Here is a 15043-nt window from a genome sequence, read left to right as displayed (position 1 = left end):
TCTGTTTCCTATCCTCAGTGGTGTACCAAGGGGGGGCGGTGGGGACGGTCCGCCCCGGGTGCCAGTGGTTGGGGGGTGCTCCGCTCCCGCGGCGCCGCACATTTAAAAAACCAGCGAAGCAGCGTCGCAGGCAGCGCCTCGTGCCCTGCTGTAAAAAAAAATCAAATCTCCTTCCCCTCCTCGTCTTGACGTCGACGCGGGCCTTCCAATCAATTTGATTGGAAGGCCCGAGTCGACGTCAAGACGAGGAGAAGGAAGGAGATTTTATTTTTTTTTAGAAGCAGGGCACGAGGCGCTGCCTGCGACGCTGCTTTGCCGGTTTTAACGGGACTGAGGTGGGGAAGGAGAGGGGCGAAAGGGACTCGGGTGGGGGTGTTCAGAGGGGAGAAGGGGACTGGGGTGGGGGTCTCAGATAGGGGAGGGGAGAAGGGGACTGGGGTGGGGATCTCAGAGGGGAGAAGGGAAGGGGAGGGGAGAAGGGGACTGGGGTGGGGGTGTTCAGAAGGGAGAAGGGGACTGGGGTGGGGGTCTCAGAGGGGAAAAGGGGAGGGGAGAAAGGGACTGGGGTGGGGATCTCAGACAGGGGAGGGGGAGGGGAGAAGGGGACTGGGGTGGGATCTCAGAGGGGAGAAGGGGACTAGGGTGGGATCTCAGAGGGGAGAAGGGGAGGGGAGAAGGGGACTGGGATGGGGGTGTTCAGAGGAGAGAAGGGGACTGGGGTGGGGGTCTCAGACAGGGGAGGGGAGAAGGGGACTGTGGTGGGGGTCTCAGACAGGAGAAGGGGAGGGGAGAAGGGGAGGGGAGAAGGGGACTGGGGTGGGGGGTGTTCAGAGGGGAGAAGGGGGCTGGAACTGCGGGCTGAAAAAAGGGGCAGAGAGAGAGAGGGGACAGATCCTAGATGGAAGGGGGAGCGAGAGGGAGGGCAGACCCTGGATGGATGGGAGAGGGAGGGCAAATGGTGGATTGAAGGGGCAGAGAGAAAGGGCAGGCAGTGGATGGAAGGGATGGCAGAGAGGGCAGACACTGGATGGCAGAGAGAAAGAGAGAGAGAGAGAGAGAGAGTGAAGACAGATGCTGGATGGAAGGAAGACAGTGAAAAGAAGATGAGGAAAGCAGAAACCAGAGACAACAAACTGTAAATAAAATATATTTTTTTATTTTTTTTTTGCTTTAGGATAAAGTATTGTAGATGTGTTAAATGTTTATAATAGAACATGTAAATAAGGTAATCTTTTTATTGGACTAATTTTAATACATTTTGACTAACTTTTGGAGAACAAAACCCCCTTCCTCAGGTCAGGATAGGATACTGTAACAGCACTATACTGTACTGACCCGAGGACGGAGGTTTTGGCCTCTGAAAGCTAAATGTATTAGTCCAATAAAATGGTATTATTTTACTTTCTATATTTGTTTTATTTCTATTTGTTAATTTGTAAAGTGGTGATTGGTACTTCTTAGGTTTTTTTTTCAAATTTACATCTGCTGTCTTTATATTTTGCACAGTACTAGGGGACAGTTTCTGTTTCTGTGGTGTTGCATTGCAGAGTCTGGCATTGGGGGTTCAGTTTAATTTTTGTCTAAATAGAAAGTTTATGATTACTTATTCTATAGTGGATTAGGGTGTATCTGTGTTTGTGAAAAAGACATGGCTTTCAGTTGGCATTGACTGTGAAGGATCTACGATCTGTACTATTCTGTCTGGTTTCATTTTACAATAGGTGAATTGATGTTCTAGTGCTCACTGTAGTGTTTAAGATGCTTTCCTTTTCCTTGTGTGACTCGTAGAAATGACTGCTTATGGTATGGTAGAATTGCTCTATAGGTCCTGAGTGTTTTGTATTCTCGGCATGCCTAGTACTGGATTTGGGGGGGGGGGGGGGGGGGGGGGGGTGTTAAAAAATGACCGGTCCCGGGTGTCAACTACCCTAGGTACGCCACTGCCTATCCTTCAACCAGTTTTTAATCCACAATAGGACTTTTCCTCCTATCCCATGACCCTCCAATTTCCTCTGTAGTATTTCATGAGGTACTTTGTCAAATGCCTTTTGAAAATCTGGATACACAATATCAACCGGCTCCCCTTTGTCCATATGTTTGTTTACTCCTTCAAAGAATTGAAGTAAATTGGTCAGGCAAGATTTCCCCACACAAAAGCCGTGCTGACTCGGTCTCAGTAATCCATGTCCTCGGATGTGCTCTGTAATTTTGTTTTTAATAATAGCCTCTACCATTTTCCTCGGCACCGACGTCAGACTCACCGGTCTATAATTTCCAGATCTCCCCTGGAACCTTTTTTAAAAATGGGCGTTACATTGGCCACCCTCCCATCTTCCGGTACCACGCTCGATTTTAAGGATAAATTGCATATCACTAGCAGTAGCTCCGCAAGCTCATTTTTCAGTTCTATCAGTACTCTGGGATGAATACCATCCGGTCCACGAGATTTGCTACTCTTCAGTTTACTGAACTGCCCCATTACGTCCTCCAGGTTTACCGTGAAGTCTATGAACGTAATATGCTATGCTCCTAAATTAGGAGCATAAATTTAGGAGCATATATTACGCTCACAATTTAGGAGCATAAATTTAAGAGTCTAAATTTAAGAGCGTAAATTTAGGAGCATAACCTTTATAGAATAAGGCCCTTAATGGCAACAGCTCCACCATACCCAGATATTCAGTGCTGATATCCAAATATCAGCCAGCTCTGTATATTTGAGAATACGTTTAAACACTGCAGCTGACATTTAATAAAAATGCCAACTGTGGAGTTTAAATATTTAGGGGGTCTTTTACTAAAGGTTAGCTCGAGTTATCTGCAGCAGGTTCCCTTTTATTACTATGGGCCCTGCTGCAGATAATGAGCTAACCTTTAGTAAAAGACCTCCTTAATTATTTACTTAAGACATTTATAGCACGCTCTATCCTACTAATCTAAGTGGATTACAGTAAAAACATAGAATCTGATGAACAGACAAAATTATAACAAGCCAACAAAAAGTAAAACTAAAATAATATATCAAAATCTAAATTTAGTCTCAAATAAAATCAGTACTGAATTTCCATATCAGTATATGTTCACTTCATTCAGAATACAGGAAAGGCTTTTGCAAATAGAAAGGTCTTAAGCTACTTCCTGAACTGTAAGAGTGACTCAATGCACTGCAATTCAAGATTTTAAAGTACAGTGTTTACACGTTCTTCTCCAAAACTAAAAGTGTACACATTGTGGAATACGACATGTATTTTTAGGCGGCTGAGGAAGGGCGATTTATGCACATAAACCACATGTCTAAATGGCTTTGAAAATTGCTTAACACACAGGCTTCAACACAGGGAGTATCAAACAAAACTTTTATTTAAGCACCAACAGGAGACATGACATGGGGCTATGTTTCAGCCCTGTGTCAGGTCTCCTGTTGATGCCTTAGGGGCTCTTTTACAAAGGCACGCTGAAAAATGACCTGCGGTAGTGTAGACGTGTGTTTTGGGTGCGCACAAAATCATTTTTCAGCGCACCTGTAAAAAATGCCTTTTTTAAAATTTTTTGCTGAAAATGGACGTGCAGCAAAATCAAAATTGCCGTACGTCCATTTTGGGTCTGAGACCTTACCGCCAGCCATTGACCTAGTGGTAAAGTCTCATGCACTAACTAGCCAGTAATGACCTACGCACGTCAAATGCCACTTGGCACATGTCTGATACGCGTGTCCGAAATAAAAATTATTTTTCAGATCCTCGTATCGGACGGGCACCAAAAATGAAATTACCGCAAGAGGCGTTGGGCGCGAGTAGACTCATATGTGGCTTAATAAAAGGGCTTCCATAGAAAAGTTTTGTTTGATGCTCCCCATGTTGAAGCCTGTGTTATCCTCTACTCTTCTGGGTTCCTTTGGACTCATGTAGAGGGTCCTTCCCATTTCCTTTGTCAATTTTGAAAATTGCTTTCCTCATTTAAAAAAAAAATGTACTTGCCAAGTTCTGCTTCGATGGATCCATTTGTTGGATAAATGATCACTACTGGTGGCTCTGGTGTTACCACTGAAAGGAAAGAAAAAGAAAAGGTCCTTTAAGTAGTGGAATTAGAGTAGCCCACATAATACAGCCTTGATGTTAATTGGCACTTATTAAAATTTACATGGACATCTGGATGCATGCTATGCTTAACTCCCATGGTGCACATCTCAAAAGGAAGTGTGGCCATGGGCATGTCGGTGGAATTACATAATACTGCCTAACCACACCTAACTTGGGTGCCAGCAGTTAGGCACAGGATCTATGCTAAGCACTGTTCTATAAAAGGTGAATACCCTTTATAGAATAGTACTTAGTGCTGAATCTTTTCAGTGCCTAAGTTTCAACATCATTTATTGAATTCCAGGGGCGGACTGACAGTGGTCAGAGCCCCCGGGTAGTAAGAGTCATTGGGGCCACCCCCGGCCACTGCCTGCTGCCCCTCCCGCACATCAGAGCCTCCCCCCTCTCACACACTACAGACCCCTGCAAATGAGTGCTACCTTGAAGGACCCTGGTGGTCTAGTGGTTTCTTCAGGAACAGGAAAAAAATTCCACTCATTCCTGCCTGCTGCCACTGCTCTGCCTGTGCCTGGCGCCACGGCAGCCATGTTTTCAAAATGGCTGCCTAGACTTCTTGTGGTAGTCTCGAGACTGCCTCAGAAAGTCTCAGCAGCCATTTTTAAAACACAGTGGTGCAAGGCACAGGCAGAGTAGCAGCAGCAGCGTACAGGAAAGAGAAGGATTCTTTCCTGCCTCCACAGAGGTCACTTCACCACCAGGACCTTTCAAGGTAGGACCGCCAGGGAGGGGTGTTGTGTGCGGCAGCAGCAACGGGCAACTGGGCAGAACCTCTGGGCCCCCTAGATTCAGATATTTAACTGGGCATCAGTTAAATACCCTGTGATTATGCAAGAGGCACCCGATCAACTGCACTCCACACCAAACAAATTGTGGCAGTCAGTCACAGATACCTACTGCCATCAGGCTAGAAACTTCAGAGAGAAAAGATCTAGCAACATATATGGCTCGAAAAAGACGGTGAACGTGGGGCTTACCCAGTTCAGTGACTGCCCCAAAAAGGTATAGAGGATGGAAATCTGACTTTAAAGATGACATAGCAATTATGAAACCCACCACAAAGCAAGAAATGAATCTGATGATAAAATGGCTCATGCTATTTTCATAACTCCTTATGCATTTCCTCGATAACTTTCTCCTATGTTGAAAGTGCATTTTAGAGGGAATTCAACAGGGGCGGATTGACCTCAGCTGCACATACAGAATATGGACAGATACAAAATAGGGGACTACAAAAAGCCTGCAGAGAAAAACTGAAATGGAAACCCCTCCCCTCCGCCCAAGAAGGCCAGATTCTATAAGCAGAACAATACTGGAAAACAGAAACGGAAATTACATTTTCTCCTATACTCTACAAAATACAAATAAATTCATATTCCAAAGCAGAAACATTCCAATCCTTAACATACATTAAATAACTAGTAAAAAAGGCCCGTTTCTGACACAAATGAAACGGGCGCTAGCAAGGTTTTCCTCGGAGTGTGTATGTTTGGGAGAGTGTATGTGAGAGTGACTGTTTGAGAGTCAGAGTGAAAGAGTGAGTGTGTGAGAGAGAGAGTGAGTCTCTCCCTGAGCCCTGCCCTCCCAATCCATGGCCATCCATGTTTCTCTGTCACCTGCCCCCTCCATTCATCCCTATCCTGCATTTCCCCTCTCTGCCTGAGGCCTGCCCTGCAATCCATATCCATCCATGCCCATCTGTCCCCTCTATTCATCCCTATCCAGCAATTTCCCTCTCTCCCTGAGTCCTGCCCTCCCAATCCATGCCCATCCATGCTCCTCTGTCCCCTGCCCCCTCCATTCATCCATTTCCAGCAATTCCCCTCTCTGCCTGTGGCCTGCCCTGCAATCCATAGCCATCCATGCCCATCTGTCCCCTCCATTCATCCCTATCCAGCAATTCCCCTCTCCCTGAGTACTGCCCTTCCAATCCATGCCCATCCATGCTCCTCTGTCACCTGGCCCCTCCATTCATCCCTATCCAGCAATTGCCCCTCTCTGCCTGAGGCCTGCCCTGCAATCCATATCCATCCATGCCCATCTGTCCCCTCTATTCATCCCTATCCAGCAATTTCCCTCTCTCCCTGAGTCCTGCCCTCCCAATCCATGCCCATCCATGCTCCTCTGTCCTTGCCCCCTCCATTCATCCCTTTTCAGCATTTCCCTCTTTCCCTGAGCCCTGCCCTCCCAATCCATGCCCATCCATGCTCCTCTGTCCCCTGCCGCCTCCATTCATCCTTTTCCAGCAAGTCCCTTCTCTCCCTTCCATGGCCCCCCCTCGCATCCATGCTCCTCTCTCTCCCATGTCCCAGCCTGGCCCGCTCCCCCCCCCCCCCCTTCGCATCCATGCATCCCTTTTTTGTTTTTTTTATTCTTTTTAACTTTACCTCCGTGGCGTTTCCGGCAGCGAAGCGTCAGGGAAGGAGGCGGCGCTCCGGACGTCTAGCTTTCCCTTCGCTGTGTTCCGCCTTTTTTTGAAGGCGGAACACAGCGAAGGGAAGGCTAGACGTCGGGAGCGCCGCCTCCTTCCCTGATGCTTCGCTTCCGGATTTGTTTGTTTACACGCGAGGGCGGGGCAGAGACGGCTGGCTGGCTTGAAGGCTTCACACCACGAATCCACGAACCCTTCAGCCTGGGAGTGACGTCAGATGGCTTCATGGCTTCAGGGCTTCAGGGCTTCACAGAACGTTGTCCTCAGAACGTTGAGGGTGCGTTTTATTATATTAGATATTTTTTCTTTTCTACCTTTAACCCAGGTCTCACCACTCCACACACAGCGTCCTGGGATCTCACACAGTTCAGGCTTTCTTACATGAGCTTGGGAGTAGTCCGGGGCCAAACTTACTGTGGTAGGCCATAGGGTATTAAGCTGGGCTTTACTGGGTATTCTTTGATAGTCTGGGAGCAAGCACTTCACTCTGTCTTCAAAGAAATACTCGCCACTGCAAGGACTGTATTTTATGCAACACAACTTTATTAAACTTCTGCAATAGGCAGTTCAATTACTTTTCAGGCTTTAATCCAATTCTACTTATATTCCAACTTGATACAGATGCAAAACAACAAGTCCAGAGCCAAACTCAGGAATATGGTGTATCTTCTCAACTGCAATTTATAATCCTACAGTATGTACCCATCCCTTCTGGGTGTAACAACCTAGGGCTATGCCTGCAGCACTTGTGCAGCAAGCAGATCTTCCTCTAGATCAGACTTCCCTGTCTGTCCACACTCCTCTCCCAAATAGGGTTACCATATGGCTCCAGAAAAAGGAGGACACATTGATCCAGTCCAGGTTTTACTTCCATTGAACGCAATGGAAGTAAAACCCAGACTGGCTCAATCTGTCCTACTTTTCCTGGAGCCATATGGTAACCCTACAAAAGGTGTACCTCTTTTGACTACCCACCTTTGGCTCAGAACAGGCTCTTTTCTGTTCCTGAACCCAGGCTGGGATCCCCTACTTCCCACCTAGAGCATTCCTCCACTTCTCACTGTAATGTTTTACTGGCAGAAACTTCCTCTTTGGTCAGCCTTAGTTTCTTGAACCCATCCAGGACACCCCTCTCTTCTCAAGGGTCCCGGCAAGGGTAAAGGCAACCAAAGACCTTGTGCTTTCCCCCAACATTAACATTTATTAGCTCCTAACTCCTCCCCTACTGTCATTCAGCAACCAGGAACCAGGGCCGTAGCCAGATGGCTAATTTCGGGTGGGCCTGAGCCCAAGGTGGATGGGCATGGAATTTGTCTCCCCCTCCCCGGCTCCACTCTCCACCCTTTCCCATCCACCCGCCTGCCAACCCATAATATTAAATACTTGAGATGGTAAGGATCTCCAAACCCCACCAGCTGGGCCAATGTCAGTGTCAGCTCGAGACAAGTGCTGGCTGCCCAAGGAGAAGGAAATCTTAAGTTGGCAAGGTTTAGGGATCCAAGTCATCCACAGTAACTGCCACAATTTTGGGTGGGCCTGAGTCCAAAATGGGTGGGCTCCAGCCCACCCAGGCACACCTGTAGCTACGCCACTGCCAGGAACACTTCCATCTGCAAATCCACCCCCCTGGGGTGGATCGTTTACCACCCATAACCTCAGAACCCTCCCCTCAGTAACTCTGGAAAGTTCTCACATGATTTAGTAATACACATCAGTAAAGAAAAGATGATTTTCCTAATTCCATCACAGGAAATCATCTTCCCTTGTCCTCAAGGGCCAACTTTACTCCCCTCTTTTCCTTCAGAGGACACCAATATGTTTAATAACACCAACATTTTACAAAACATAATTACCGTACGCAATACCTTTTCTAATTACTCTTCAACATTTATCCAGATGGTCTTTACCATAACAACACGACTATACATTATACATTTCCATCTTTCACCAACCAATTTGTGTTCCTCCTTTCTTTTCCCAACCAAAAGTTATAATTGACCATTTATTCTCTCAGGATCCTTCTCCTTTTATCATTTAAGTCAAGACACCCAGATGAATTCAAGGGTGGCAGCCTGCTTAAACTTTATCCTGTACTCATCATTGGTTTTTCCCAAGATTCAACTTCCATTTTTTCCATTTAAGACAGGACACCCAGGTAATAGTGAGGGTGGCAACCTGCTTAAATTTTTATTCTGCATACCTTCATTTATTTTACTCCAGCATGAGTCAGGATACCTTGGATCTAGCAAAGGTAGCAATCTGCTCATCCCTTTACATTTTTTTTCCCTTTCTGCCTTCCAGGGATCACAGTTTACTCAACCCACCTTTATTTCCAACCCCTGATGTTTCCTCTTACCCCCTGGTAGTCAATGAGCAAACAATATTAAAAAATATCTAAGAACTTTATTCACATAATTCTTTTCTCAAACCATGATAGCTTGCACTTATGCACCAATAATTAACTCAGCATTACTTTCCCATTACTACTGCAAAAAAAATTTGCTACCACCCACTACTTTTCCTGTACTGACAGACACAGGTGTCTTCCGGCTCAGTTGGGTAGCTTGGGTCAGGCCTCTGAACATCTACAATGCACATGATTGGAAGTGGGACATATGGGTAATCCAGTCCCCACATGTTCCAAACTAATTTTTTCAAGTGCCTGTCTTCCCTGCTCACCTTGGGAAGCTTTTCACCGCCCACTCTCCTGCGGTCAATCCAGGGTTCTTCCAGCAGTTTTTTTGGATACTGGATGACTCAAACAACTGCCAGCTACTTCGTGTGGTCTCAGGATAGGAACTTCTTCAGGTCCAACTGGGTCTGTGCTGGTTCAGGCTTCTGAGCAGGCGGTAGACCTCCAGGCTCCTTACCACCCACTCAGTAGCCAGTGCCACAGAGATATCCAGGTCCACTTCTCCTTTAGCCAAGCACAAATACTCCAGCATGGTTCCAGGTTTTGGAAGGCCCATCTGCAAGTCTTTGGGCACTTTCCATACAATGCACAGTTCTTTCCCTCATGGGGATATTCCACCACCAGGAGAGAGGCAGATACGGGGGTTGCCACTCTCAGTTCTGACAGTACCCCCTCCAGTGGACCATGAGTTTCTTCTCTACTGTCCTCCTTCTCCGATTCCGTCCTCTCATCCAACCCAACGTGCTCTCTCGGCTGTTCGTGATTACAGATGAAGTCTGAGGAGTGCTGGTGCTCAACTCCCGTTTGCCATCACTTCCACAGCACTATCCAAAATCCTATCTAGGTGACGCATGAGGTCCGCCACCTTCACATCAGGCAGGCAAATGACCAGGCGATCCTCGTGTCCACCAGCAACCCAGCTATCTACATTCTAGTTGTTTCCAGCAAACTCAGGCATCCAAGTCTCAAGTGGATCTTTGCACTAGCCATCCTCGGAGGCTCCTCCTTTGCTGCCTCCACCAACTCTGGTCCTACTCCTACAGTGCTCACCATCGAGGACTCAGCCTTACTGAGGTCTTGGATCCACATCCAGATGTCCGGCCAGCCACCCAGAGGCCTCAGAGCCTGCTCTGCCTTCGCCAGGACCGAGGATTCTACTGCAAGGGCTGGCACCTTCCTGGTGATAGAAGTCGGTACCATATTGTCCACAGCATAATCGCACAGGGACCACCTCTCCCTGATGCTCACAACCTGGGCAGGTGATATACCCCACAGTTTTCCTGTCCTCTACTCCAAGCTCCACAATCACATTTAGTTGATGGGCCATCTCCATGCAGTCATTCTCTCCAAAATATCTCAATCTCCAAATCCTTTACACAATCCATGTGCTCCTCTCCAGTTTTTATCTCCACATGGGGCATCCTGGGTCCTCGTGCTTGACCTTTGCCCTACGGCAGCACAACTGACATCACACAAGTTAACTGTCCAATAGAAACTCATTTCCAGTATTCCATGCACTGATCTACAATTTAGCATGCTCTCCTTTCCTTTGCCACAAGCACGGGAACAGCAACCATCTTTACTCCAAGGATTCTTCCCGCCACTTTCCCCAGGTACTCACAGTTTAGATGGTATCTTTTTGATCCGCCCTGGCAGATGGTTAAGCCAGTTTCATGGTTCTCCTGGGCAGGAAAATTTAAACTTGCAGTTCTCAATCAAGTAGGCCTGCCCTGGTACTAGAAATATCATTTAAATCTCAGGTCTGAATCAAACAGTCTCTTCAGGCTTATTCTATCACAATTCTCCAGTACTGGGCAATCACATTTTTAATCCTTGGTCAAAAAGTCTCTCCAGCTCAAATCCATCATCCCACATTCCAGGCACCAGTTTGTGTAACCCGGGTCTCACCTCCGATTAGCTCTTGGGGTTGGGCACCCCCTGACCTGGGCCACAAAACACAATATCTCTTTTCTCCAATCTCACACAGTTCAGTCTTTCTTATATGAACTCGTGTGTAGGTCAGGGCCGGACTTACTCCAGTAGGCCATAGGGTATTAAGCCGGGCTTTACTGGGTATTCTTTGATAACACAGGAGCCTACACTTCACTCTCTTTTCAAAGAAATACTATCTACTACAAAGACTGTATTTTAGGCAACACAACTTACTAAACTTCTGTAACAGGTAGTTCAATCCCAGCTTGAACATCTATTTTATAAACTGAAACATCCAAACATCCTAGACATGGATGTTACAGAATAGCACATAGGATAAATGCATGTATACAGTGGGGGAAATAAGTATTTGATCCCTTGCTGATTTTGTAAGTTTGCCCACTGACAAAGACATGAGCAGCCCATAATTGAAGGGTAGGTTATTGGTAACAGTGAGAGATAGCACATCACAAATTAAATCCGGAAAATCACATTGTGGAAAGTATATGAATTTATTTGCATTCTGCAGAGGGAAATAAGTATTTAATCCCTCTGGCAAACAAGACCTAATACTTGGTGGCAAAACCCTTGTTGGCAAGCACAGCGGTCAGACGTCTTCTGTAGTTGATGATGAGGTTTGCACACATGTCAGGAGGAATTTTGGTCCACTCCTCTTTGCAGATCATCTCTAAATCATTAAGAGTTCTGGGCTGTCGCTTGGCAACTCGCAGCTTCAGCTCCCTCCATAAGTTTTCAATGGGATTAAGGTCTGGTGACTGGCTAGGCCACTCCATGACCCTAATGTGCTTCTTCCTGAGCCACTCCTTTGTTGCCTTGGCTGTATGTTTTGGGTCATTGTCGTGCTGGAAGACCCAGCCACGACCCATTTTTAAGGCCCTGGCGGAGGGAAGGAGGTTGTCACTCAGAATTGTACGGTACATGGCCCCATCCATTCTCCCATTGATGCGGTGAAGTAGTCCTGTGCCCTTAGCAGAGAAACACCCCCAAAACATAACATTTCCACCTCCATGCTTGACAGTGGGGACGGTGTTCTTTGGGTCATAGGCAGCATTTCTCTTCCTCCAAACACGGCGAGTTGAGTTCATGCCAAAGAGCTCAATTTTTGTCTCATCTGACCACAGCACCTTCTCCCAATCACTCTCGGCATCATCCAGGTGTTCACTGGCAAACTTCAGACGGCCCGTCACATGTGCCTTCCGGAGCAGGGGGACCTTGCGGGCACTGCAGGATTGCAATCCGTTATGTCGTAATGTGTTACCAATGGTTTTCGTGGTGACAGTGGTCCCAGCTGCCTTGAGATCATTGACAAGTTCCCCCCTTGTAGTTGTAGGCTGATTTCTAACCTTCCTCATGATCAAGGATACCCCACGAGGTGAGATTTTGCGTGGAGCCCCAGATCTTTGTCGATTGACAGTCATTTTGTACTTCTTCCATTTTCTTACTATGGCACCAACAGTTGTCTCCTTCTCGCCCAGCGTCTTACTGATGGTTTTGTAGCCCATTCCAGCCTTGTGCAGGTGTATGATCTTGTCCCTGACATCCTTAGACAGCTCCTTGCTCTTGGCCATTTTGTAGAGGTTAGAGTCTGACTGATTCACTGACTCTGTGGACAGGTGTCTTTCATACAGGTGACCATTGCCGACAGCTGTCTGTCATGCAGGTAACGAGTTGATTTGGAGCATCTACCTGGTCTGTAGGGGCCAGATCTCTTACTGGTTGGTGGGGGATCAAATACTTATTTCCCTCTGCAGAATGCAAATAAATTCATATACTTTCCACAATGTGATTTTCCGGATTTAATTTGTGATGTGCTATCTCTCACTGTTACCAATAACCTACCCTTCAATTATGGGCTGCTCATGTCTTTGTCAGTGGGCAAACTTACAAAATCAGCAAGGGATCAAATACTTATTTCCCCCACTGTATATCCAAATTGTTGCCAATTAAGTCTTACTGTATTGTTAATTCATCATTAACTGGTTTGCACATGCATCTGTCCAGGGTCTACAAATTTGTTTGCCTAACTTCTGGCTACCTATATAGAATATAGGGAATAATGTGTGTATATATGTGGTTACCCAGGTTATATAATTGCTCGTCACATATACAAGCACCAATATTTTGCCACTATAATTATACATTATGTATTTCACTATACCAGCCAAGTTGTACAAGTTTTTTGGGCAGAACAGCGAAATATACAATCTATATCTGTAGTGGCAGAATATCAGTGTTTATATGTATAAATTAAATTCACTTCTGTTATACAATCTCTTTACAAATATCTTCGAAAATCCAGCTAAATAAATCAAAGTAAATGTGTTAGGACAATGAACCTCGGCAGTAACGCGCTGCATCCACTTACTCATGCACAGAGACTTACAGACTCAAATCATCATCAGTTCAATGGCCACCACCTTCCTACGCTAATGTTTTAACATTAAATAAAGCTAACTGACTTATTTTGCTTATTTACTTATTTTACTTAGCAGTGGCGTAGCCACAGGTGGGCCTGGGTGGGCCAGGGCCCACCCACTTAGGGCTCAGACCCACCCAACAGTTGCACATATTTAGTGGTAGCTGGTGGGGATCCAAAGCTCAGTCAGCTGAAGACTTCTGCCTAATGGTAACAAAAACGCTACTCTCAACGATACCGGAACCTGTGCATGCTCAGTTTTCAGCGCATGCCTTCTGCAGACTGCCAAGGTGGAAAGAAGCATTTTCCTGCCAGCTTAGATATTTTTTTGTTGCTGGTGGTGTGGAGAACACTTGGTGCCCACCCACTTCTTGCCTAGGCCCACCCAAAATCATTTGTCTGGCTACGCCCCTGTTACTTAGTACTCATCTTTAGAGCGTCAGCTCTTGATCTAGTCGGCTTAGCTGCCGAGGTTCCTTGTCCAGCACATTTACTTTGATTTCTTTAGCTGGATTTTCAAAGATATTTATAAAGAGATTGGATATCTGAAGTGAATTTATAATATATAAATCCAGCATATATTCAATTTGGAGCCCTTTTTTGTTATATATATATAAATTGTGCATATAATTTATGCCACCCCAGACACACTCTCAACATATTTCCTGTTTCTTATGTATAATTCTAAACATACACTAGATTGCACATTCAGAAGCATATTTATAATGCTGGTGAATTTGGGGAGGAAAAAAAGCATGTAGATGTTTGACAATATAAGTGGTTTTGAATATTGGGCCTGCATTGTTTCAGCTCCATTAGGAATCGTCTTCGGAGGAAATGTTAAGAGACAAATCACTTTTCCTAGAACCTACAAGCCATCACTAATCTCCCTTAAAAATTTAGGGCCCCTTTTAGAAAGACGCGTAAGGACAAATCAGCATTGCCACCCAGCTACCGCATGCCCCGGGTGATAATTCCAAATTTGGTGCGTGCTAAAAACGCGTGATAGAAAATATTTTCTATTTTCTACCGCAGGGTGCTTACCTGGCAGTAAACAGCAGTTGGCGCATGATGCATGCTTACCACCCGGGTAGCGCGTGAGACCTTACTGCTAAGTCAGTGGGTGGCAGTAAGGTCTCAGGCTAAAAATGGACCCACACTGGTTCTCATTTTGCTGCACGTCCATTTTCCGGCCCATTTTAAAAAAGCCCTTTTTCCCAGACACAGCAAAAACTAACCCAGTGCACACCAAAAAGACATGCACACACTACCACAGGCCACTTTTTGCTGCTACTTAGTAAAAGGACCACGTACAGCTGTATCAAATAGCATATTTTTCTATTCAGCCGAATATGAATAATGAAAATTATTATTCAGCTGAATACAAATATGAATAATGAGCATTGAGCTTTAACATTTCAAACACATGTGGGTCTGGAAATTGTTTTTCAGATGCGCATAGTGGACGCGCGCCAAGTGGCATTTCATGCGCGTAGGTCCTAACCGCACAGATTCTTTACCGCTAGGTCTATGGCTGGAGGTAAGGTCAGACATCCAAAATGGATGCACGGCAATTTTGATTTTGCTGTACGACCATTTTCAGCAAAAAAAAAAAAGCATTTTTGGTACGTGCACTGAAAAATATTTCTGCGCGCACCAAAAACCCGCACCTACACTATCGCAAGCCACTTTTTGCCACGGCTTAGTAAAAGGAGCCCTAAGTGCTTTGAGAA

At 45.9% G+C, this 15043-nt stretch overlaps 1 protein-coding gene across 1 annotated transcript in view; it reads right to left on the bottom strand.

Annotated features, from left to right (window-relative positions):
• The window catches only part of LOC115468036 (interleukin-1 receptor type 1-like), an 81504-nt gene that overhangs the window by 40141 nt on the left and 26320 nt on the right, over window positions 1-15043 (bottom strand). Inside the window, exon 5 of the mRNA XM_030199547.1 lies at window positions 3978-4043. Coding sequence (XP_030055407.1) covers window positions 3978-4043 — 66 coding nt within the window. The remainder of the gene's footprint in view (window positions 1-3977; window positions 4044-15043) is intronic.

The sequence above is a fragment of the Microcaecilia unicolor genome, chromosome 4, assembly GCF_901765095.1.
Source record: "Microcaecilia unicolor chromosome 4, aMicUni1.1, whole genome shotgun sequence".
Lineage (NCBI taxonomy): Eukaryota > Metazoa > Chordata > Amphibia > Gymnophiona > Siphonopidae > Microcaecilia > Microcaecilia unicolor.
This window is presented reverse-complemented; position numbering and strand designations above follow the sequence as displayed.